The following is a 24,582-nucleotide window of genomic DNA, read 5'->3' as shown; positions in this document are numbered from 1 at the left end:
GTTCAATTTGAAGGGTGAAATAATTTGCACATGTGCAGAGGAGGGAGGGTGGATGTACTGGACAATAGGTGTTGGAGCTGAAGCTGCCAGGAAGGAGGAAAAGAGGAAGACCTCAGACAATATTCATGGATGTAGTAAAGGACATGGAGAGGGTGGGTGTGACAGAGAACAGATGGGGTGAAATGGAGGCAGCTGATCTGCTTTGGCGACCCTTAAAAGGAAGGCTGAGAAATAAATAAATTCATACATATGAATTTAAAATAACAATTACCAATAGATGAAGCTTTACTGAATTTTCAAAATGCAGAAAAATAATGATTGAGTTGGCTGATTAAAACACTGATGAAACTCTACTGCACTGGGAAGTTTTTGTACTTTACTTGGTACAGTTTATCATTCTCACACACCTTGGAATGTCCCAGAAGCAAGGGAGATTCTTCCTTTGGGGAAATTTGAGTTTTCAATAATTTGGCTATTGTACGACGTTGTTTCAATACGTGGTACAATAGCCAGTGGGGACGCAGAGACGTGGCAAATGGTGCACCATGTCAGACTGTGGGATTATGTGTTTGTTTTTTCTTTTTATGGCCTTTTCAAAAGGTAAGTTTTATTCCGTATTGTCATTTTTGTTTTTTAAAGTTATTTATTGTGACAAGAGAAAAAAAAGAAAACAAGAACCTTCACTTGTAATAATTAAAAATTGATCCTAAAATGTGAGATCATAAATGTGAGAACTTTTCTCTGAAGTGACAAAGAGATTGTCTTTAGACAGAATTAGAGGGAGATACAATTACTGAAGAGTTTAGATTTTGTTTGAATGAGTGACAAAAAGTTTCTCCCACTGAACACTCAGCCTAATAAAAACGAACAAAATCAACTTTCTGTGTCATGAGTTGTTCATCATTCAGATTAATGAGAGCTGTTTTGAGAGCTGTGTGAAAACAGCTTTAGAGTGTTTGATAAAGGTTGCCCCATGCCTATTCATATTACGATGAAAGCAATAGATGTGTTAAGTATGTATGTTTGGTAAATTAACAAAAATTTTCCGTTTTATAAGTACAGGACAGTCTGGCCAATGAGCTACCATAACTTTTCTGTGATTTTATTATTTTATTTCTAAATATTTAAGCCCAAAGAGTCATGCTGACAGATTTCCTTAATTTACTACAATCACATTTCTCTTTTATGTAGAAAAAGTGAAATTACACCTCTTTTTATTTTCATTAAATATCTCAGGGATTAAATGTGTGTTAAATTACTTTTCAACAGAGAGGGTGGTTTCTCTGGCCCGACCCACTTGAGATCAAATTGGGTTGTATGTGGCCTACAATGTAAAAGACGTTTCACAACCCCAATGTAGTTAAAAACTAGACCAATTACCAAGAAGGGACTCATTTCCATTAGACAGAGACAGGGTTCAGGTCACAAGTAGTTTATTGACAATTATTTAACATTTGAAATTAAAAGATCCGTCAGTCCATTCACATATATACTGTTCAGAGACAGAATGTAGTTTAGAGCAAAGTGTAGTAGTGTGAAGTGGCTAAACACACTCGCCAGTTGTTCTAAAATAAACAATTTATCAAAACATTAACAGTCTTTCACACCCCACATACATACGGTTTATACACTATTTTAAAAAGAAGGGGTTGAAGACCTGATTGATTACAAAGAGTTTAATAAAATGTTCTGGGTAACCACAGAAATCTTAGTCAGTTATGTCTGAGACAGAGGGCTGATTAGAACACAGTAAAAATAGCAAATGTTTATGACAGAAGTAATGCCAAAAAGTTACATACATGCTAAAGAGAAAGATCAAACAGCGCTGAAATGAAGAAGTGGGCAATATGGGGCTTCACCAGTGAAATAACTGAACTGAAATAACTTAAGAACAAATTAATAAATAACATACCAGTAATCCACAGAAGGGAAGGCCCCTGGGAAAATGTTGAAATTCACTGGGAATTTCTACAGTAGCACGAGTTAGAGGTGGCTGGATCCAAATATTGATAGTATCGATACCAGTGCTGGTTTTGGTTATGTTGAAGTGATGGGTTTTATAATTCATTTTTGGTCCACTGAAGGGATTGTTTTGTAACCCCAATATTGATATTTTGTAAATAAAAAATATGACCTCAATTAATCATGTAAATTCCCTGCACTTGTCATAGATATCTACATGATGTCCAAAAAAAATATCCAGTCCAAGGTTCTAATGTTGAATGCCATATTGATGTCCAGCTTAAATCATGGTTGGACCTCCAAATTGTGGAAAAAGTTAAAAAGCAGTACAGACCTCCAGAATTGGTCATGGACCAACAGACCCAATAAAGACATGATCTGTACGTCTATCCAACTTTCTTTGTTTAGTTGGTAGCTCACTGAATTGTGTTACTTTTTGTTTATAGATGAAAGAAAATGTACCTGAAACATACAGTATGAAACAATGACTGTCAGGTTTATATTTATAGTCTATATCACATTTAAATGGTACCCTATATGTCAGTTTGTTTGAGCATAAAACACAGACTACTCCCTGACCCGAATTATTGTTTTATTCCTCCCATCAATACCTCTCAGTTTCACATCTCCAACTCGTGTTATTCTCCATGCAGCTCTAACAGCAGTGATCCAAACACAGCAGACTGTGCTGGCAGCAGTGGGAGAAGATGCTGAATTCAGCTGTCAGCTCTTGCAGACTAAAGACGTCCTTCAGGTCACATGGCAGAAAATCTCACATGATGTGGAGACAAATGTTGCCATGTACAACAAGCAGTTTGGTCAGAGAATGAATGATGGCTTTACAGATAAATTCAAGTTTAAATATCATGGACTACAGAACTGTTCCATAGTCATCAGGAATGTGACGGAGCAGGATGAAGGCTGCTATCACTGTCTGTTTAACACTTATCCCGAAGGCTCCTTCACTGGTAAAACCTGCCTCCAAGTCTATGGTAAGAACTTTTGCATTAATGTGTTTAAATGTGCTACAAACTGATTTCCTTTCAACAACATATTCCTTGCAATATCTCCTGATCCTTCACAGAGCTGCATGAACCTGTTGTTGATGTCAGAGAGTCAAACTCTACTGAAGAGTGGGTTGTTTCCTGTTCAGCCACTGGTCGACCGGCTCCCACTGTAACACTCAGTGTCTCACAACAAGACCTCAACTTCTCACAGTACAACACTGTCAGTGTGTCCAACACCAACGCTACATTCACTGTCACCACTACAGCTGTGCTCTCAGGTTCACGTAAACACAGCACACAGGTGGGATGTGCAGCACGAGTGCTCTCTGCTCCTCACAGAGAGGTGATGGTGACGATTCCTGAGGTCCAAAAAACATCTGTTGGTGGTGAGAAACTCTTTCTGTATACCACAGACTATATTATAGACGGATGATACTTGGGTAAATTTGACTGGGATCTAATAACAATGACTTCAGTACTTCTGCCTTTTCCTTCAATTCATGAGTGATGTATTATTGTTTGTCAGTGTCACTTTTTTCTGTTTTTTCCACAGGTTTTTCCTCAATCACTGTAATAGCTGTAGTAGTGCTGGTGTTGGGGTTCGTCTTTTTCAGTTGCTCCACTTTGCTGCTTGAAGAAAAGTTACCTTTTCACTTTCTACTTAATGTATGTCGTTTTGTAATGTGTCTTATCTCATTAACATGATTATTTATTGACTCTTGGAGGCTAACCCAAAATCTATCTAGTAATGTCTGTACATATTTTTAGTGCTGATTTTAAAGTGTTTTAATCCTTCTGTCACTCAGGGAACCCAATAAGGATTGAAATACTTCAAAAGTCAACCAATGACATTGATGTGTAAGACTATTTAATAATTATTTATATTTTACATGTTATTTATTCATGCATTCTTTGCACTGTGATTTAACCCATCTTTGTCTAAAGCAGGGGTGTCCAGTCCTTTAGAGCCAGTGTCCTGAAGCTTTTAAATGTAACTCTGCTGCAACACACCTGAATAAAATTATTAGGTCATTAACATGACTCTATAGAATTTGACTGCATGCTGAGTTGGCAACCCATAACCCTACTCAAGTAAATTTAAATATATGTAAGTACATACCACCAGGTAGCTCCACTCATACCCAGTGTAAGGGGAAGTGAGAGGGTTAGGTTTTGGTGCTTTGAATGTTCAGTTGTGTGATGCAGCGATTAACGTTGGAGTAAAATATTGGGCTCTCTCGTGTCTTCCTTCCATTCCTCTACAAAGTACGTTTTTGCAAAAATGTACATCTAGAAGTACTTTTATTTCACGATGTTCATTCACTCATGAGCTGCTGCAACATGACTCAAATGGCTGAACTTTATTAGTCCTTTATTTATTCAGGTAAAAATCTCATTGAGATTTAAAATCTCATTTCCAAGAGAGACCTGGCATCATGGCAACAAAAGTCACATACCACATAGGTATATAACATTTAAAACAAATACAATATCCCATACCAACATGTGTAAAATATACAATAACAGATCAAATTAAGAGTACGTTAAAAACAATCACACTGAGTAAAAGAGCTGTTCACATTAGCATGCAGTCAAGTTCTATAGTCTTGCTAATAACCTAATAATAAGTATTAATATTCTTCACTCACCTTACTACCGTATTTTCACGACCATAAGACGTACTGTACTAAAAGGCGCAGTCTCAGTTATGTGTGCCATTACTGTATTTAACACACACATAAGGCGCACTGGATTATAGGGCGCATACAAGTACCGTATGCGTATTTAAAAATAAAGCGGGAGCAAACCTGAGTTCGGTACCTTACTCACATTTCTATTACCAGTAATCGTCATCATCAACAACACACAAGCATACAAGTGTGCATATTTAAAAATAAAGCAGGAGCAAAACTGAGTTTGGTACTCACATTTTTATCATCAAACAAACCCATCGAAGTCCTCATCCTCTGTGTCTGAATTGAACAGCTGCGCTAAATCTCCATCAAACATGCCAGGTTCACTTTCTTCACTGTCAGAGTCACTTTCCGTGCCGTGCGGCTCCTCGGAAATGATGCCGGCTTTTGCGAAAGCTCGAACAACAGTGCCAGCAGACATGTTAGCCCAAGCATCTACAATCCATTGGCAAATTGTGGCGTAACTCGCCCGGCGCTGCCTTCCACTCTTGGTGAAACTGTGGTCTCCATCCGTCATCCATCGCTCCCACGCCGCTCGCAGCCTTACTTTGAACGGGCGGTTCACACCGATGTCCAGCGGTTGGAGTTCCTTTGTCAGGCCTCCCGGAATGACAGCAAGCTCACAGTTCATTTGTTTCACTAGTTTTTTCACATCGGCTGTGAGATGGGCACGCATAGAGTCACAGATTAAGAGCGATGGTGATGCGTGGAAAAAAAAAACACCTGGTCTCCTTACATACACCTCCCTCAGCCACTCTTTCATCATTTCCTCATCCATCCAGCCCTTTTCATTTGCCTTAATGATGATTCCTGCTGGAAACTTCTCTTTAGGCAAAGTCTTTCTCTTAAAAATCACCATAGGTGGCAGTTTCTGTCCATTAGCATGGCAGCCAAGCACAACAGTAAAAGAAGACTTTTCATACCCCGTTGTGCGTATCGCTACCATGCTGGTCCCCTTCTTCTCCACAGTGTGACTCACCGGGATGTCAAAAGTGAGCGGGACCTCGTCCATGTTTGTGATGTGGCTGGGCTGGATGTTTTTGTCACCGATGTGTTTGCTGCAGTAGGAGCGGAAGATGGCCAGCTTTTCCTTATAATCCGCTGGAAGTTGCTGCGCTACCGTAGTCCTGGTCCGGATGGAAAAATGGCACCGTTTCATAAAACGAAAGCACCAAGACGGGCCTCCTTGGAAATGTTCAATGTTCATCTCTTCAGCTAGTGAAACTGCTTTTAGCCGAATGGTGACCGTCGAAACGCTTCTCCCGCTCGTTCTTTGCTCGATGATCCACCGCTCGAGTCTTTCCTCCAACTCGGGCCACCTCGCCTTATGTCCGCGGAAACTCAGCTGCGTTTTCTTGACCTGCCGGAGCTTGTTTTCTAGCTTCCTCCATTTGCGAACCATCGATTCGTTAATCTTAAATTCTCTCGCCGCTGCTCGATTTCCATGTTCCTCCGCGTAGCTGATGGCCTTCAGTTTAAACTGTGCTTCGTAAGCGTGTCTCTTTGCCATTTTCAGGGTTGTTAAAACAACGATGTCCTGCATAACGCACATACCTGTACTTTTATACAGGTATGTGCGATCGTATATACCGCTACAGTCAACGCCCACACTTCACCCTTTAGCGTTCTCATGGTGTTCTCTACTACGTCCTCATTACAACACACAGGGCGCACTGTACTATAGGGCGCGCCGTACTTTTTGAAGACAATCTAAGACTTTTAAGTGCGCCTTATGGTCGTGAAAATACGGTAAATGTTTGTGAACACAGCCAGAAACATTTGCACCACAAACACAGACTAGTGTTTATTAGCAGATGCTTTTGGGTGGTTGCTCTCAAACCTGTGTACATGTTTAAGCATTAATGGTCCCTTCACTGATTTCCAGGTATCCAATGTCAGGGCTAACAGATGGATTCAACTGTAGACAGTGTTCTGGCAAGCAAAAGGTTGACAATTTATTAACACAGAAGGGAAACCACAGTGATGTGTATATACAGTGAATGGGGCAGGGGTTCAGGGCTCCAGGAGAAGGAATCCACACTCGCTCTCCACTCGGCCCAAACTCCGCCACTCCTCTTCTTACGCACACTTGCTTCTCCACAGCCACTCTTGCTCCAATTTCCACTTATGTTGACACACACACAGGGATCACAGGTCAGGGTCCGCCACCAGTTCCGGGGAGATCTAAAGACAAAGAGTCCGATTAGATCAATACGCCACACAACACTGAGAGAGTTTCTCTTAGAAGGAGAGCTGAGAGCACGAACACGGGAGATTCAATGTTCCAGTGCCGACTAATCTGTGCCGCAGCGTTAAATAGGCAAGGGGGACGCCGCCTGATCAGCAACAGGTGTAGTAATCACCGCAGATGCGTGGGCCAAGGGTGAGAGCCCACAATGTGCTCCACCCAGGGAAGTAGGAGAGAAAACAATACAAACCTGTGGCCAACATGAGCGAGTTGGAGAGGCACAGGGACCATGACAGCCAATACCATGTGCACAAGTTCACCCCAGATGGTTCCTCTCCTCTGTAACTTGGAGGATGTGGAGTAGGCTGTATTTTAATCAAAGAAATATCAATCAATCAATCAATCAATCAATCAATCAATAACCATGTTTAAAATCAACACGGGTTGACCAAAGTGCTGTACATAGTAAAAGAAAAAAGTAAAAAGTAGAAACAAATACACACAATGAACAAAAAAAAAAATAATCTCAAATTTCGTTTTTTTTTTCTGAAGGGGTCAAACACTTATGTAAGAATGACAGCGAGGTGAAAAACCATCACCTTCACCTGCAAGAAAACTCAAGCTGTGACTCATAGTACGAACACACACCTCACAGTAACACACTTTAATTGTTTAATGTGAAATTTTTGCCAAGCTAGCTAATCCTGACAAACACACCAGACACAGAAGATAAAGGAACGATGTTTTACTGTAAGAGACAGAAAGGTTAAAACATTTTGGAAGAGGGCTAAAAGATGGCAAAAAATTACCCCCAAAAAAGTTCCATTTGACCAAAAACACTTAATTTTTTAAAAATTAAGTATATAGTTATGAATAATGAACAAATAATTAACAAACTGGGGTTTATAAATCGTGTAACACTCATCCTTATGGTAAGACATTTTACCTTAATGCGTTACATGTGTTAGAAGTCAATGTATCTTTAACAATATACTCCTTATTTTATATTTCCTGATCCTTCACAGAGCTGCATGAACCTGTTGTTGATGTCAGAGAGTCAAACTCTACTGAAGAGTGGGTTGTTTCCTGTTCAGCCACTGGTCGACCTGCTCCCACTGTAACACTCAGTGTCTCACAACAAGACCTCAGCTTCTCACAGTACAACACTGTCAGTGTGTCCAACACCAACGCTACATTCACTGTCACCACTACAGCTGTGCTCTCAGGTTCACGTAAACACAGCACACAGGTGGGATGTGCAGCACGAGTGCTCTCTGCTCCTCACAGAGAGGTGATGGTGATGATTCCTGAGGTCCAACAGATGTCAGATTCTCAGTGATGGTGAGAAACTGAGATGCAATAACAATGCATTGTGGTAGTATGCATTTTCTCTTTGATCAATAATTGATGTATTAGTTTTGATCAGTGTCACATTTTTCCTGCTTTTCCTCCTGGATCATTGTATTAGCTGCAGTATTGGTGATGATGGTCTTTGTCAGTGTTGCTGCTCTGCTACTCTTTAAAGAAAAAGACGAGATTACTTTCATTTTTGATTTCTTGTAATTTTTTTCTACACCAAAATCTATCCAATAATATCTGCATAACATTTTCTACTTGTGATTTAGTTATTAATTCTTTGCTTCATGATTCAATCGGTCTTTGTCTAGTATTAATTTTTATGCCTCCCATTTAATCCCACTGGCTTTAAAATGTTTCACCAGATTTTTAAGAAGTATTTCCAGTCTTTTGTTGTCTCTGTCCCAAATATTCTGAAATGTGTTGCATGTATTAAAAGAAGTTGGACTTGACCAAAAAACGTACTATGTACTTATAAACTTACAATTATGAAAGCTGAACAAACATTGATAAACTTAACTTTTGTAATAGTGAAAAGGCGATCTGTTTTTATTGATAAATATATATGTTTGCATTACTGTTATTTGGATTGCCATGTTAGAATGTAGCAAACAACATGGGTGGGGTTCACATTGTTTGTTCCTCTATGGTTTCTTTATTTTTACAAATTTAATTGTTTTTTTTGTCAAAAGATTCATATTGAAGTCCGTCTGACTTCAGGTCAGCAGTTTTGATGTTTTTGCAGAGATTTTATTTTTTGCAAAATAGCACAAGTAAACATTAAAAGTAGTTTCTAAATCAAGGCATTTATTATTAAGGCGGCCATTATTATGGCCCTGTGTGGAAAAAGTGATTGCCCCTTAACCTAATAACTGGTTGGGCCACCCTTAGTAGAAACAACTGCAATAAAGCGTTTGGGATAACTGGCAATGAGTCCTTTACGAAGTGATGGAGGAATTTCTGCCAACTCATCTTTGCAAAATTGTTGTAATTCAGCCACACTGGAGGGTTTTTGAGTATGAACCACCTTTCTAGGGTCACAGCATCTCAATCAGATTCACGTATGAACTTTGGCTAAGCCATTCCAAAGTCTTTATTTTGTTTTACTTAAGCTGATTAGAGGTGGACTTGTTGGTGTGCTTTGGATCAAGTGCACTTCAGCTTGTGGTCATGAACAGATGACCAGACATTCTCCTTCAGGATCCCAAAAACTGGATTCTGTTCATCTTGACGTTGCATCTCCAGACTGAGAGATCTTAGTTACTTTGTTTCTTATTTGCTTCTGAATTTCCTTGGATCGCGCCATGATGTGTAGTTTTTGAGGATCTCTTGGTCTACTCTACTTTGTCAGACAGGTCCTATTTAAGTGATTGATTCAGCATAGGTTTGGCAGTAATCAGGCCTGGCTATGACTATGGTAAAATTGTATATTTTTATTGACAAATGCATATATTTTATGTCTGTTATGTGCAACAGAGTTGTGTGGTTTACATTGTTTGTTCCTCTTAGATTTCTTAATTTTTTTTTCAAGTTGCAATAACTTTATGTTAATTTCAGTGCACTTTCAGATTTCTTTAAATTCAAACTAGTCCTGTGAAAAACTAGAACCACTTCTCTAGCAGCACGAATGTGAAGTAATTGTTTTCTGCTTGACTTTATCAGTCTCTCATATTGTTGTGGAGGAATGTTGGCCCACTCTTCTTTACAATGTTGCTTCAGTTCTTTGAGGTTTGTGGCCATTTATTTATGCACAGCTCTCTGAAGGTCCCACCACAACATCAGAGTCAGGTTGAGGTCTGGACTTTGACTGGACATTGATTTTCAGCTATTCTGCTGTAGATTTGCTGCTGTTTGGGATCGTTGTCCGACTGCAAGACCTAAACTTTACCTATTAAACAGTTAACTCTATATTTTACACTTTATGTGAATATTGTTGCAGATTTCAATTATTAATATTTTTTATAACTTTGTTTTTTCTTATATTTAATATTTTTATACAGTATTTTTACTTCATATCTCTGTCTTCTTTTGAACACTCCAGCGTAGTATCGCTATAACTTTGTCCTCACTGACAATAAAGCTGTTTTATATTTTTCATTGCAAATGTTTCAGGCAATTTGTAGCTGTTTTTTTAAGTTATTTTGTTATTAATATAGTATTTTATATTGTTTTTTCCCCATATTTGAGAAATATTTATCATGTAAAAGTCTGTTTATGTACGATTTGGTGATATTAGCCCTGATTATTGGAGGAACTTGAACATGAAGCAGATTTCTGAGACTTCAGATTTGAAAGTTGTTGTCATATAATCTAAATGATGGCAGGTTAGATTCTGTGTCCACTGCGGTTAAACTCGTGCTGTTATTGTTCAGCCCTGTAAATTCGTGCCAGGAAAACTGAACTGATAAACTAACACGGACAGACAGAGATGACGGAGTCAGTGTGTGCAGAGATGTGGGGCTCTGGTGCTCCGGTACGTCTGCTTTTTTCGTCCCAAGACAGAAAATAAAATACATCAGTGAGCTTAACTGGTTGACATTCAGTTGTCACGTCAAAAGTATATAAAATGAGTAAAAACAAAATTAGTGATCAAAGCTGCCATCGTGATATCTCACGAGTAGATTTAGGAAGGTTCTGTTGTGCCTAAAAGTGATTGTCTGCCAAAACTGATTTCCGGTATTTGCCAAAAAGTGATTTCCTGTATTTAAACTGCTGTAAATCATTTGTTGGCTTATGTGAAATATATCAAATGTATCCCTCATAAATGATATCAAGTCATCTTGAGCCACGACATTCCTGTTACAAGTTAGAAGCTGCAGTCAGTTTTTGGCGATGTTACTTTTTATATCCTTTATTTATCTGGTTAAAAAAAAATCTTTTGCGCTTATTTAAAAAGACGCAGTCAGAGTTTGTTTCAGTGATTACCTGCCAAGAACAGCGCAGATTAGCAGCTCAGAAACGAGCGTAAGCATTGAGGGACGAAAACAAGAAGGGAAGGTGTTGCAAAATAAAAATAAAGTTAGTGCCGACAGTTCTCACCAATGAACAGCTCTTCGCCATTGATTACTGATTACTTCCCGGTGTTTAGTAATCAATGGTGTCTAATGAGAATTTGCGACTTCCACGAACTAAAATTAAACATAACAGTATAAAAAATAACTCCAGTGGTTCCTCCTGCTGAAATATAAAGCCACAGTTTAGCATTTAAAAGTTAACAAATATTAAGCCTGTTGGGGAAAAATCAGTCTGTATCAACAGAGATTTACACAGCAGCACACTGCCTTGCAATGAAAACACAGTAGAACCTTCATGGGGTTGTACCAGCGCACTGAGACGTCACATCGTGGAATCCCCCACCACCCAAACACACGTACAGACGTAAAACCTCACGCTACGAGTGTGCACCACGTGGCTCCCTTTACAGCATGGCAGACTGCGCGTTTATGCATTTATTTCCTCTTTTAATTGTCTTTTCCAAAGGTAAGATGAGTTCCGTGTAATCTGATTTGTGTTTTAAGGCTGTGTGTTGAGGCTGAAACAAGAAAAACTTTACTCGTAATAATAATAAAAAAATGGTTAAAAAGAGATCATAAATATGAGAGCTTTGTCTCTGAAGCTATAAAGAGATTATATTCAATAGAGGTTGAGAAATTATTTCCATAAACTTTTACTGCAACAGATGCTCTATATGGAAAGACATGTAAATGAATGAATGAATGAATGAATGAAAACTGAAGCATCACATGTATAAGGAAGACAGACCATCCATCCTTTGGGAAGCTCTGTGATCAGTTTTCATGGTCTGCTGGATCAGTGCACTTAACATTGTGTATGTACTGGAGTTCACACCTTGATTGGAACATTTTCATGAATACGTTCTTTAAATGTAATGTGGTTAAATGCTAAACTGTGGCATTTTTTATCTCGGGATGAGCCACTCCAGTTATTTTTGCACTGTTTTTTAATTTTTGTTTCTGAAAGGGTTTTATAGATCAGTCCCAAATTGTAATTATACCACTAAGTACTAAACACTGCAAACATTGGATAATACAGACTATAGTAGCTGTGGGTCAACAGCATGTACTGCTGTTCATTGGTGAGACTTGTCTGCACAAGTTTTATTTATAATTCTGGTTAAAGAACCCAAAGATAATCTGTCTTGGGCTGATTCATTTTGTTATGTGGCAACAAATAGACTTATCAATTTCATTGGCAGCTGTCTGTTTTCAGACACACTCGGAGTTCAATTCTCACATGTCAGTTTGTTTGTGCAGCTCTAACAGCAGTGATCCAAACACAGCAGACTGTGCTGGCAGCAGTGGGAGAAGATGCTGAATTCAGCTGTCAGCTCTTGGAGACTAAAGACGTCCTTCAGGTCACATGGCAGAAAATCTCACTTGATGTGGAGACAAATGTTGCCACCTACAGCAAGCAGTTTGGTCAGAGAGTGAATGACGGCTTTACAGATAAATTTGGGTTTAAATATACTGGACTGCAGAACTGCTCCATAGTCATCAGGAATGTGATGCAGCAGGACGAAGGCTGCTATCACTGTCTGTTTAACACTTATCCTGAAGGCTCCTTAACTGGTACAACCTGCCTCCAAGTCTATGGTAAGAACTTTTACCTTCTTTAACCAACAACAAGTGCCTCAAACAAACATATAGCAGCTGGTGTGTTTGTAAGAACATGTTGATGATACTTCCTGATCCTTCACAGAGCTGCATGAACCTGTTGTTGATGTCAGAGAGTCAAACTCTACTGAAGAGTGGGTTGTTTCCTGTTCAGCCACTGGTCGACCTGCTCCCACTGTAACACTCAGTGTCTCACAACAACACCTCAGCTTCTCACAGTACAACACTGTCAGTGTGTCCAACATCAACGCTACATTCACTGTCACCACTACAGCTGTGCTCTCAGGTTCATGTAAACACAGCACACAGGTGGGATGTGCAGCACGAGTGCTCTCTGCTCCTCACAGAGAGGTGATGGTGATGCTTCATGAAGTCCAACAGACGTCAGATTATGACAATGCTGGTGAGAAACTAATACTTATGGATTGATGAAACTGAGATGCAATAACAGTGCATTCTGTAAGTATGCATTTCTCATTCATCAATGATTGATGTATCAGGGTTTTTTCCCCCATTTTTTAATCTTTATATTGTTTTAGTGTACACTGAGAGCCATGGGAACATTGCAATTTCAAATTCCTGTGTATGACTGTACATATGGTCTTTGACAATAAAGCTGACTTTGATAATAAGTTTAATAAGTGTCATATATTTCCTGCTTTTTCTAGTTTCCTCCTGGATCATTTTATTAGCTGCAGTATTGGTGGTGATGGTCCTTATCAGTGTTGCTGCACTGCATTACTGTTCAAAGAAAAAGACAAGAAGAGGTAACTTTTATTTTTGATTTCTTGTAATTTTTTCTACACAGAGATGTATTCAGTAATATCTGCATATCATATTCTACATGTGATTTAGTTATTAATTCTTTGCATGATGATTCAGTGGGTCTTTGTCTAGTTTTTTTTTTCCCTCTCAATTAACCCCACTGGCTATGTTTCAACAGATTTTTAAGAAGTATTTCCAGTCTTTTGTTGTCTTTGTCCCAAATGTTCTGAAATGTGTTGCAGACTTTAAAAGAAGTTGGACTTGACCAAAAAGTGAACTTTATATTTATAAAGTTATAATTATGAAAGCTGAACAAACATTGATAAACTTAAAATGTGTAACAGTAAAAAAGCGATCTATTTTTATTGATAAATGTATATGTTTGCATGACTGCTATTTGGATTGCCATGTGTAGAATGTAGCAAGCAAAGTGTGTGGGGTTCACATTGTTTGTTGGTCTATGGTTTCTTGATTTTTTTTTTTTTTTTAAATTAAAATTTTTAGATTTTTGTCAAAAGATTAATAATTTTTTGTTGAAGTCAGGCGTCAGTAATTTTTATGTTTTTGCAGAGGGTTTAGTGTTTGCAAGATAACACAAGTAAATGTAAAATATAGTTTCTAAATGAAGGCGTTTATTATTAAGGGAAAAAATAATCCAAACCTACAAGGTGCTGTGTGAAAAAGTGATTGCTCCCTAAACCTAATAACTGGTTGGCTCATTCTTAGCAGCAACAACTGCAATAAAGCGTTTGCGATAACTGGCAATGAGTCTTTTACATCTGTGGAGGAATTCTGGCCCACTCATCTTTGCAGAATTGTTATAATTCAGCCACATTGGAGGGTTTTCGAGCATGAACCGCCTTTTTAAGGTCACACCACCACACCTCATAGGATTCAGGTCAGGACTTTGGCTAGGCCAGTCCAAAGTTTTATTTTGTTTTTCTTAAGCCAATCATAGGTGGACTTGTTGGTGTGTTTTGGATCATTGTCCTGCTGCAGAACACAAGTGCGCTTCAACCTGTGGTAGTGAACAGATGACCGGACATTCTCCTTCAGGATCCCAAAAAGTTGAATCTGTTCATCTTGATGTATCATTTTCAGTGGGTAAAATGTTTCCCCCACCGCTTTATAACCTTTTCCAGACTGAGAGATCTCAATTAATTTGTTTCTCACTTTTTCCTGAATTTCCTTGCATCACACAAAATGTGTAGGATCTTTTGATCTCTACCACTCCTGCTCCTCCTGCTCCTCCTGCTCCTCCTGCTCCTCCTGCTCCTCCTGCTCCTCCTGCTCCTCCTGCTCCTCCTGCTCCTCCTGCTCCTCCTGCTCCTCCTGCTCCTCCTGCTCCTCCTGCTCCTCCTGCTCCTCCTGCTCCTCCTGCTCCTCCTGCTCCTCTTCCTTAACGGCAGCTTGCATCCATAGAAGTTGATCTATTCCACTTTGTCAGACAGGTCCTATTTAAGTGATTTCTTGATTGAACACAGGTGTGGCGATTTCTTGATTGAACACATACATGTTAAAGGGAAAGATCAAACAGTACTGAAATGAAGAAGTGGGCATTATGGGGCTTCCCCAGTGAAATAACTGAACTTGGAGCACAAAATAATAAATAACATACCAGTAATGCGTGGAGGGAAGGCTTCTAAGAAAATCTATAAGTTCACAGGGAATTTCTACAATAGCACGAGTTAGAGGTGGGCAGATTGATGCAGTTATCAATAGTATTGATACCAATGCTGGTATTGTTACTGGAGATATACTACTGCAATAGGATTGGTACTTTGTTTCTGTCCTGTAAGTTCAGTATGTACCTCACTGAATTCTGTTATGTAGTTGTTGTTTTTTTTTTAATGAAACATAAAACACGGACTATGAAAGCCTCTTACTTTGTTTGTGCAGCTCTAACAGCAGTGATCCAAACACAGCAGACTGTGCTGGCAGCAGTGGGAGAAGATGCTGAATTCAGCTGTCAGCTCTCGGAGACTAAAGACGTCCTTCAGGTCACATGGCAGAAAATCTTACAAGATGTGGAGACAAATGTTGACACCTACAGCAATTACTTTGGCCAGAGAGTGGATGATGGCTTTACAGATAAATTTTAGTTTTTAATCGCCTACTAAACAAAAAAATCAACAAAAAAACATTACATGTCTGTTTCCCCCCCTAAAGCGTCACCACATGGCTATGGAAACATCAGAGCGACAGCTTAAGTCAAGCGATTTGCGGACAAAGTTCAAGTTGAAGGGTGAAATAATTTGGACATGTGCAGAGGAGGGAGGGTGGATGTACTGGACAATAGGTGTTGGAGCGGAAGCTGCCAGGAAGGAGGAAAAGAGGAAGACCTCAGACAATATTCATGGATGTAGTAAAGGACATGGAGAGGGTGGGTGTGACAGAGAACAGATGGGGTGAAATGGAGGCAGCTGATCTGCTTTGGCGACCCTTAAAAGGAAGGCTGAGAAATAAATAAATTCATACATCCATCCATCCATCCATTCGCTTCCGCTTATCCTTTCCAGGGTCACGGGGGGTGCTGGAGCCTATCCCAGCTGTCATAGGGCGAGAGGCGGGGTACACCCTGGACAGGTCGCCAGTCTGCCGCAGGGCCAACACACAGGGACAGACAACCATTCACGCTCACATTCACACCTAGTGACAATTTGGATTATCCAATTAACCTATCCCCTCAAACTGCATGTCTTTGGACGGTGGGAGGAAGCCGAGTACCGGAGGGAACCCACGCAAACACGGGAGAACATGCAAACTCCACACAGAAAGACCCCGGCCTGATGGTGGAATTAAACTCAGGACCTTCTTGCTGTGCGGCAACAGTGCTAACCACCGTGCCACCGTGCTGTCATACATATGAATTTAAAATAACAATTACCAATAGATGAAGCTTTACTGAATTTTCAAAATGCAGAAAAATAATGATTGAGTTGGCTGATTAAAACACTGATGAAACTACTGCACTGGGAAGTTTTTGTACTTTACTTGGTACAGTTTATCATTCTCACACACCTTGGAATGTCCCAGAAGCAAGGGAGATTCTTCCTTTGGGGAAATTTGAGTTTTCAATAATTTGGCTATTGTACGACGTTGTTTCAATACGTGGTACAATAGCCAGTGGGGACGCAGAGACGTGGCAAATGGTGCACCATGTCAGACTGTGGGATTATGTGTTTGTTTTTTCTTTTTATGGCCTTTTCAAAAGGTAAGTTTTATTCTGTATTGTCATTTTTGTTTTTTAAAGTTATTTATTGTGACAAGAGAAAAAAAAAGAAAACAAGAACCTTCACTTGTAATAATTAAAAATTGATCCTAAAATGTGAGATCATAAATGTGAGAACTTTTCTCTGAAGTGATAAAGAGATTGTCTTTAGACAGAATTAGAGGGAGATACAATTACTGAAGAGTTTAGATTTTGTTTGAATGAGTAACAAAAAGTTTCTCCCACTGAACACTCAGCCTAATAAAAACGAACAAAATCAACTTTCTGTGTCATGAGTTGTTCATCATTCAGATTAATGAGAGCTGTTTTGAGAGCTGTGTGAAAACAGCTTTAGAGTGTTCTGATAAAGGTTGCCCCATGCCTATTCATATTACGATGAAAGCAATAGATGTGTTAAGTATGTATGTTTGGTAAATTAACAAAAATTTTCCGTTTTATAAGTACAGGACAGTCTGGCCAATGAGCTACCATAACTTTTCTGTGATTTTATTATTTTATTTCTAAATATTTAAGCCCAAAGTGAATTCAGTGAGGTACATACTGAACTTACAGGACAGAAACAAAGTACCAATCCTATTGCAGTAGTATATCCATGCCAAATCCGCAAGAAGAGGGCCATGTGTGACAAATCGTCTGTGGATTGCTTCAATAACTGTGTCCAGGATGATGTTGTGCACTTTCACCTCATATGATTTCTCAGCATTTATTTGCAACTCATCTTCAGTCACTCACGCCTGTGGGCTGGTGTCAGTCCACCTTGCAAATGCCAGACACACAAAGCAGAACAATAAATGGCGTCCTTTGCAATAAGTAAGCCACTTCCTGTTGGTGCCATCTTTACAGCTGAACACCCTCATCACAACTGCACTGCTGGTGTTCTGCTGTGGGTGGTAATCTAAGAGGGCTGTAATATGGCAGGTTCAGGGCGAGCAAAGTAATCTATGCCCTGGCTCTCACTCTCCTGCTCTTCTAAATCTCTCTCTCTTGCTCTTCTGTATGTCCCTGCTGCTCCGTCTCTCTCTCTTGCTCCATCTCTCTCTCCTGCTCTTTTATTTCTCTTTCTTGCTCCATCTCTCTCTCCTGCTCTTTTATTTCTCTTTCTTGCTCCATCTCTCTCTCCTGCTCTTGCATCTCTCTCTGCTTCTCTTCTGTCTCTTCTGTCACAGACTTCTCCACTTGTGATGATAAATCAGCCTGGTGCAACATGTAAGGATTGGCACAATTTGTAAAGATTTTGAGGAGTTTGAGAAACTAACCTTAAGCATAAAATAAAATTCACTATGAGTAACATCATAGCACCCGCCCAGCAGTATAGAAACTCCGTCATGCTAGCTAGTACACAGTACGAGTCATTGTAAGCGACTGTAAAAAGTCAGCACAATGAAAATAAACTCCACCTAAACTTGGTTTATATCTGACCCAGATAGACTGCAGGTCATAACTTCTTACCTGAAGTTCAGTTCACCTGACACTCGGACCAGCGGCCGCCTCGGGTCTGTCCTCCTCCTGCCTCCCCTTTCCCTCATCCACCTGCTGGCCTCCACCAATTGCTTATGTTGCTAAATCTGTGGAAGCTCCGCCATAGCTACCACCAAACAATTCAGTTATTTTTACACATTTGGCAGCGTCTGCCTGAAGGGCTTGTTTCTTTTTTACCCTAATTTTTTCTGCACCTCCTTTCCTTTTTTTGTGGCCATTTTCTTTAGATCGTCTATAGCAGCGGTCCCCAACCTTTTTTGCGCTACGGACCGGTTTATGCCCGACAATATTTTCACGGACCGGCCTTTAAGGTGTCGCAGATAAATACAACAAAATAAAACTAGTACCGGTACCGAAAAAAGAAGATTTATTCATAACAGACGTGAAACGACCCAGAAAAACTGAGTAAACGACAAAAACGATAACAAAATAACGCTAAAAACTGATAAAACCCCTGAAAAACATACATTTCACACAGAAACCTCAACTCTTGCGGCCCGGTACCAAACGACTCACGGACCGGTACTGGTCCGTGGCCCGGGGGTTGGGGACCGCTGGTCTATAGGGCTTTGGAACGTGATGTCATGGGAGGGGGCGTGGCCAAGATTTTTGGTCGAGCCGCCATGTTAGTAGGCCAAACAAAGGGCTACAGGAGCGAAAGGAAACGGAAACATCAGCTATGGCTCGTACTTGCTATGTTGTTGGTTGCAATGTTAGAGCGCACGATCGGGAAGGGAATAAGCTGGAAAATGGGCTCTCTTTTTATCGTTTCCCCTCCTGGAAGCAACGCAAGGGATCTAATGTATCTGATGTTACCAAACGAAGATGTCAAGCTTGGATAGCAGCGGTGAGACGAGCTGATATCGAGTTCTCTGCCATCATTTTTTGTTGGTGTGCTCCCGACATTTTCATTCCAGTAAAATGGTAAATGGCCTGTATTTGTATAGCGCTTTCTAGTCCCTTAGGACCCCAAAGCGCTTTACACAACCTGTCATCCACCCATTCACACACTGGTGATGGCAAGCTACATTGTAGCCACAGCCACCCTGGGGCGCACTGACAGAGGCGAGGCTGCCGGACACTGGCGCCACCGGGCCCTCTGACCACCACCAGTAGGCAACGGGTGAAGTGTCTTGCCCAAGGACACAACGACCGAGACTGTCCAAGCCGGGGCTCGAACCGGCAACCTTCCGATTACAAGGCGAACTCCCAACTCTTGAGCCACGATCGCCCCGAAGTTCTACACAAGGAGCACTTCCACAGATGCTGTAAGGTCAAATTTTTCAAGCATTATATCAATATCACTGTACATGCACAGAGCATCTGTACATGGTTTTTGTGCCCACGAACTCCAAAATGCAATAAAATTGTATTCTAATTTTGCTGTTATTTGTAGGTATGTTAAAAAAATATTATATTTAAAATAAAATATTTAGAGATTAATAAATAATTCTCACTCATAAAATATATGTGGAAATAAAAGTTTATCACATATCACAAAACATCAGTGATGGGAATAACGGTGATAAAAGTAATGCCGTTATTAATGTCTGTACTTTTTTCAGTAATTAGTAATCGAATGAATTACTATTTTTATTGTTACAACGCTGTTACAGTTACTAAAAAGAAAATGCGGTGCAGACGCATTACTATTTTTCAACACACAGACAAAACTGTCTTCAGCTTACTGCCAACTATGAGTGCTGCTGATTGGCATGATAAACCAATCGCATGACCAATTTGCAGTTTTTCTGAATTGCTAAAATACCTAAAATTTCCTAAAATCTCATGTCTTTGTCTCAAAACACTAAACACAAACTGTAAAATTCACGCTACACTCACAAAACATTTGACTTGTTTTCCCAAAAAAACCCAATTTTACCCAAAACTACTTTAACCTTACCCAAAATCAAGCACTACTGTCAAAAACCACACAAAACTAGTCAATCAGCAAGCACAACTTAGCAACGATTACACACTACAGAACTAAATACAAAACACTGGAACAATAATATTTATTTATTTATTTTATTCTTGTACTCACATTTTAACAGAAAAGAAATGCAGCAAAAAAGTGATATATACATAGAACAAATATTATATATATTTTTACAGCACATCCAGTTAATTTATTCTGCCTCACCATCACACCTTTCTCTTGGGTCAGGCCTTCATCCACATCACATGCTATGGTCTCTCTTGCAAGGCAATAAGGAAAGAATCCTTTAGCATGCTGAATCCAGCCCTGGCAAGATTCCAGTCCTATTTCTCCAAATGCTCCATTTATTGCTTGAAGTAGTAGTTTCCTGTGTGTAAGGGTTTCAGTTGTATACGTTCCATCTCCATGCTGAGAAAAACTCCTCAATAGGGTTCAAAAAGAGAGAGTATGGCGTTAGAAACATATTCATAAAATGCTGCTCACTGTGAAACCAATCACTTATTCTTGGAAAACGGTGAAAGCTCATCATGTCAAATGATAACATACATGGGATGCTCTGCCTGCTCGCGATCTCTATGTTCAAGCAAAGCTGTCACGGTACTGGGTCGTGTGACCCAGTGTTTGAGTTTAATCGTATTTTGTTATTCATTTGTGCTCTAGTTTCAGTTTAGTTTATCTAATTAATTTCTACAATGCCTAAGTTGCTGTTCTAGTCCTTTGTTTTTTGGATCCTTTTGTGTCTTCTCCCCTGTTCTAAGTCATGTTTCATGTCTCTGTGGTTCTTGTTGTCAAGTTCGTGGCATGTCTGCGTCTCGTCATGCTTCCTGTTTATTTTGAAAGTTTTGTTTCCATGTTCTATGTGCTTAGTTTACACTTCCACTGTAGCGTCATTATATTAATTCTAGTCAGCTGTTTCCTCATGTGTCTCCACCTCCCCTGATCTCCCCATTTGTATATTTAAGTCCTCTGTCTTCCTGTGTTCAGTGTCGCGTCATCTGTCTTTCCTTACCTACCCCTCGTCACAGTTTCCCAGTCAAGTCATAGTAAGTTATAGTGTAGTTTCATAATATCAAGTCACAGTGAGAGTCATACTTTCCCAGTTTCTGTTCAGGTTTTCCCTCAGTTTAGCCTTGTTGTATTATCGTGAGTTTTCAGCCCCAAATAAAGGCTCGCTTTTTGTTAAGTCCAGTTTTGTCTCCTGGCCTCTGTCTGCACTTGGGTACTCTACTCTCTCCACACGGCCTGCCCCAGCAACCTGTGACAGTACGACGCGACCATGTCGGACCCAGCGGACATCTGACTCCTGGGTTCAGCGCTCGTTTGACCGCCCTCCACGGCAGGGAATTATCTTCTCTTCATGCAGACAAGAGATGGAGAAGGAGTCTGTTTGAGTTAAACTGAACCAGATTGTGTCTGCCTACCCAGTTTACTGGGAGTGATTGCTGGAAAATTTAAAGATATTTGTCCACACCGTGTTGCCACAGCAGCAGCCTGCAAATTGGCTTCACTGCTGCTACCTTGCGAGCCCGAGGCAGTTCAAGTGGGGTTGCTGAGGTTCGCTACGACGCCCCTCCCTTCAGCACCGTCACCGCCCCTCAGCTCACCAGTTTCCACTTCGCCGTCACGGATAAGCCGCTCACCCTCACTGTCTCATTCGAACTTCTCATCTCCAGCCTCATTTTTGGCAAGGATGTGGTCGGAGGATGAGGAGCCGGACGCCACGGCTAGCCATGCTTCATTCACGACCACTTCTAGAAAAAAAACGGTGTCCATGCCCTTTTTCCTCGGGGGTCACCGATAAGGCGGCCCTTTCCATTCCTCTGACTAAATCTGAAACTTTATCATGAGCCCATGTTTTGTGCTAACAATAAAGACATAACTTCTGATGTTGGACAAGTTGTTTTAGGGGAAAACACACTGCCATCACAGAACTGGGAAGCTGACGCTGTCAGTTCAGCCATAGACTATTCACTCCTAAGCATTAAATCATGCAAGGAACTGTTAGATCCTGCAATTATGAACAATCAGGCTGTGGGGGACATGAATAATACACACTGTGAGTATGATTTTGCACACCCCAGACAAGCGACATTAACTGAAATGGCTTTTCTTAAGACTGTTACAGTGTCCGGGGCCTTATTAAAGACTGTGTCCCAAGCCCTGTTGCCTGTTAACAATAAACCAAGTGAAATAATTTGTGTTTTGACGAGCATTAAGACTGAATTACCTTTGGTTAGCCAGTTTGTTCTGTGTAAGTAAGTATGACATGGTAATTTCTGTTCATAAGAGACGGAAGGACCATTTAAGTTATACTTCCTCACTATCTAACGACAAAACTAAGTTTTGTGTTCCAAAGACTGCCGAGGGGGAGGGTCATGTTTGTCATTATACACCAGCTAGCCATTCAACTGCATCTCTGAGTCAGGACCTTTTGACCACAGTTCATAAGTAGACAGATTTAAAGATAATTCAGCCAGACAGCTCAGAGTCAGTACATAATGTTTTCTGTGCAAAGCCAAGTCCATGTGCGTTCCACCCACTAGATTTCTGTCGTACTCATCAATCAGTGTGTGCAATTGAACGCCACTAATTTGTCATGCCAGCTGGAGGCTCAAGTGAGCCCGCCCGGCCATTGCCCTTTAGTTCTGGAAGCTCAGGAGTGTTGTTTCAAAGATCAGTCTAACCACCATGTCCTCTGTCATCACAGCAACCAGCAACCACCACAACCTTCATCCCTCACCAGCTCAGGTTTCAGCTCAGCCTCACTGTTTAGGTACTTAGACACCAGAGATGGGCAGTAATGCGCTACAAGTAATGCGTTACTGTAATTCGATTACTTTTTTCAAGTAATGACTAATGTAAGGGATTACTATTGCAAAAAAAATAATTAGGTTACTGTTACTTTCCCCCAAGCACGCTGTGTTACTAAACCGTTGTAATTTTGTTTGTGAGAGTGTCTCATGACAATGACGTAAGCACGTGTGATGCCCGTGGCAGCAACAGACGTGTGTAAATCAACAATGGATATTATGGAGTGTGAGAGAGAGTATGACCATGCAGCCTTTAAAGCATGGATGTACTTACGTTACTTTAAGTTTTATTCTGTGAAAAGTGACAAAAACAGCATCCACTGTACACTCTCTGTGGGAAGAAAACTTCTTTCTACAGCGAAAAATTAAACTTTAAATCTGAGCAGGAATGTGAAACCCCCAGACAAAACACAAGAAACATTTGCACAAGAAACATACTGTCCTTCAAAATTGTAAACTTTGCATACTAACTCATTACATGGGTGAACACTTTTCACACATAATTGCAATTAAGACCACAGGGCTTTAAAAGGGCAGCAGGTGAGCTCCTCTGTTTTGGTCAGTGGATGCCAACGTTGAAAACAGAGGCAGAGCCAGAGGAGTGAGAGTAAGAGGAGGAGGATGCAGACGATGAGGACGACGAAGGCCAAGGAATGTAATCTCAGATGAGATCACAGCAATTTTGGTTGACCATGTGGTCAATCATGGTCTAACAATGAGGGAGGCTGGGCAAAGAGTACAGCCAAATTTGAGCAGTAGCATCCATCATCACTTTCCGAAATGAGAATAGGTAAGAAATCTCACTGTACTCAATGAGTACATTACTGTAGCACAGTATTGTCTGTGGACTGTTCTGGAGACTGTGAAAATACTGTAAAGTTTGTGTCACATGTTTGGAAAATGTATTCCTCCTTCGTATTTCTACATTGTAGGCCTATTCACAGTATTTTACACTATACTATTTGTATTGCAGAGCTGAAAGCTTACCAACACGAGGTGGTGGGGAATGTATTCTGTCTCCTGAACAGGAGATAGGGTCATTGGGTATATTGATATAGGGTAACATAGGGTATATTGATAGGGTCAGCTTATCAACACTGGACCGTGTCTTGCACAGAAATAATCTGAGGACAAACCAGCTCTACAGGGTGAAATTTGAACGTAATTCAGAAAGAGTCAAAGAATTGCAATACAACTATGTGCAAGTAAGTCCCATACAATCCCACAATTGATGCATACTCTCAACACTGTCTAAATTACAGTACTGTAATCGTACTCTGATTATTCTTCACAATAGTGACCATTCCAAGTCTGTATTACGTGTGTGTTTTATGTTATGTACGTTATGTGTTTTTCAGAGTCCGTAACTGACGCTTTTTAGTTTTTTCTCCCCCTCCATATTCTCCATTCCTAAATCCTATTATAAGGAATATTTTTCTGGCAGAAGATGGAAAGTGTATGACCGAAATCCACACACACATATATCTATTTCCCAAGCTATGGAAGATGCATGTGG

General features: G+C 40.3%; 2 protein-coding genes across 3 annotated transcripts; both read left to right on the top strand.

Annotated features, from left to right (window-relative positions):
* The first annotated feature begins 518 nt into the window (after positions 1 to 518).
* On the top strand, positions 519 to 3,835 carry LOC116323089 (OX-2 membrane glycoprotein-like). 2 transcript variants are annotated; one of them, XM_031743353.2, is made up of 5 exons: positions 2,088 to 2,342; positions 2,616 to 2,954; positions 3,047 to 3,355; positions 3,523 to 3,635; positions 3,776 to 3,835. In XM_031743353.2, the coding sequence occupies exons 1-5, from the start codon at positions 2,180 to 2,182 to the stop codon at positions 3,785 to 3,787; spliced, it is 936 nt and encodes a 311-aa protein (XP_031599213.2). In that variant the 5' UTR covers positions 2,088 to 2,179; the 3' UTR covers positions 3,788 to 3,835. The 2 variants fall into 2 exon arrangements, with proteins under 2 accessions (XP_039463376.1, XP_031599213.2); XM_039607442.1 differs by lacking the exon at positions 2,088 to 2,342 and adding an exon at positions 519 to 600 and having other exon boundaries at positions 3,523 to 3,783.
* Positions 3,836 to 11,615: 7,780 nt separating this feature from the next.
* Positions 11,616 to 14,037, top strand: LOC116323088 (OX-2 membrane glycoprotein-like). Its single transcript, XM_039607492.1, has 4 exons — positions 11,616 to 11,687; positions 12,482 to 12,820; positions 12,927 to 13,244; positions 13,510 to 14,037. The coding sequence occupies exons 1-4, from the start codon at positions 11,633 to 11,635 to the stop codon at positions 13,623 to 13,625; spliced, it is 828 nt and encodes a 275-aa protein (XP_039463426.1). The 5' UTR covers positions 11,616 to 11,632; the 3' UTR covers positions 13,626 to 14,037.
* Positions 14,038 to 24,582: the final 10,545 nt, after the last annotated feature.

The sequence above is a fragment of the Oreochromis aureus genome, linkage group 23 (assembly GCF_013358895.1).
Source record: "Oreochromis aureus strain Israel breed Guangdong linkage group 23, ZZ_aureus, whole genome shotgun sequence".
Lineage (NCBI taxonomy): Eukaryota > Metazoa > Chordata > Actinopteri > Cichliformes > Cichlidae > Oreochromis > Oreochromis aureus.
Note: the sequence above shows the minus strand (reverse complement) of the source record. Positions and strands in the feature narration are given on the sequence as shown.

Excerpts from the sequence above, each read along its gene's own strand:
- LOC116323089 (XM_031743353.2), top strand. The coding sequence starts at position 2,180 with ATGATGTCCAAAAAAAATATCCAGTCCAAGGTTCTAATGTTGAATGCC. Across the intron at positions 2,955-3,046 it reads AACCTGCCTCCAAGTCTATG|AGCTGCATGAACCTGTTGTT; the intron begins GTAAGAACTTTT and ends GATCCTTCACAG. Across the intron at positions 3,356-3,522 it reads CCAAAAAACATCTGTTGGTG|GTTTTTCCTCAATCACTGTA; the intron begins GTGAGAAACTCT and ends TTTTTTCCACAG.
- LOC116323088 (XM_039607492.1), top strand. The coding sequence starts at position 11,633 with ATGGCAGACTGCGCGTTTATGCATTTATTTCCTCTTTTAATTGTCTTT. Across the intron at positions 11,688-12,481 it reads TTTAATTGTCTTTTCCAAAG|CTCTAACAGCAGTGATCCAA; the intron begins GTAAGATGAGTT and ends TTGTTTGTGCAG. Across the intron at positions 12,821-12,926 it reads AACCTGCCTCCAAGTCTATG|AGCTGCATGAACCTGTTGTT; the intron begins GTAAGAACTTTT and ends GATCCTTCACAG.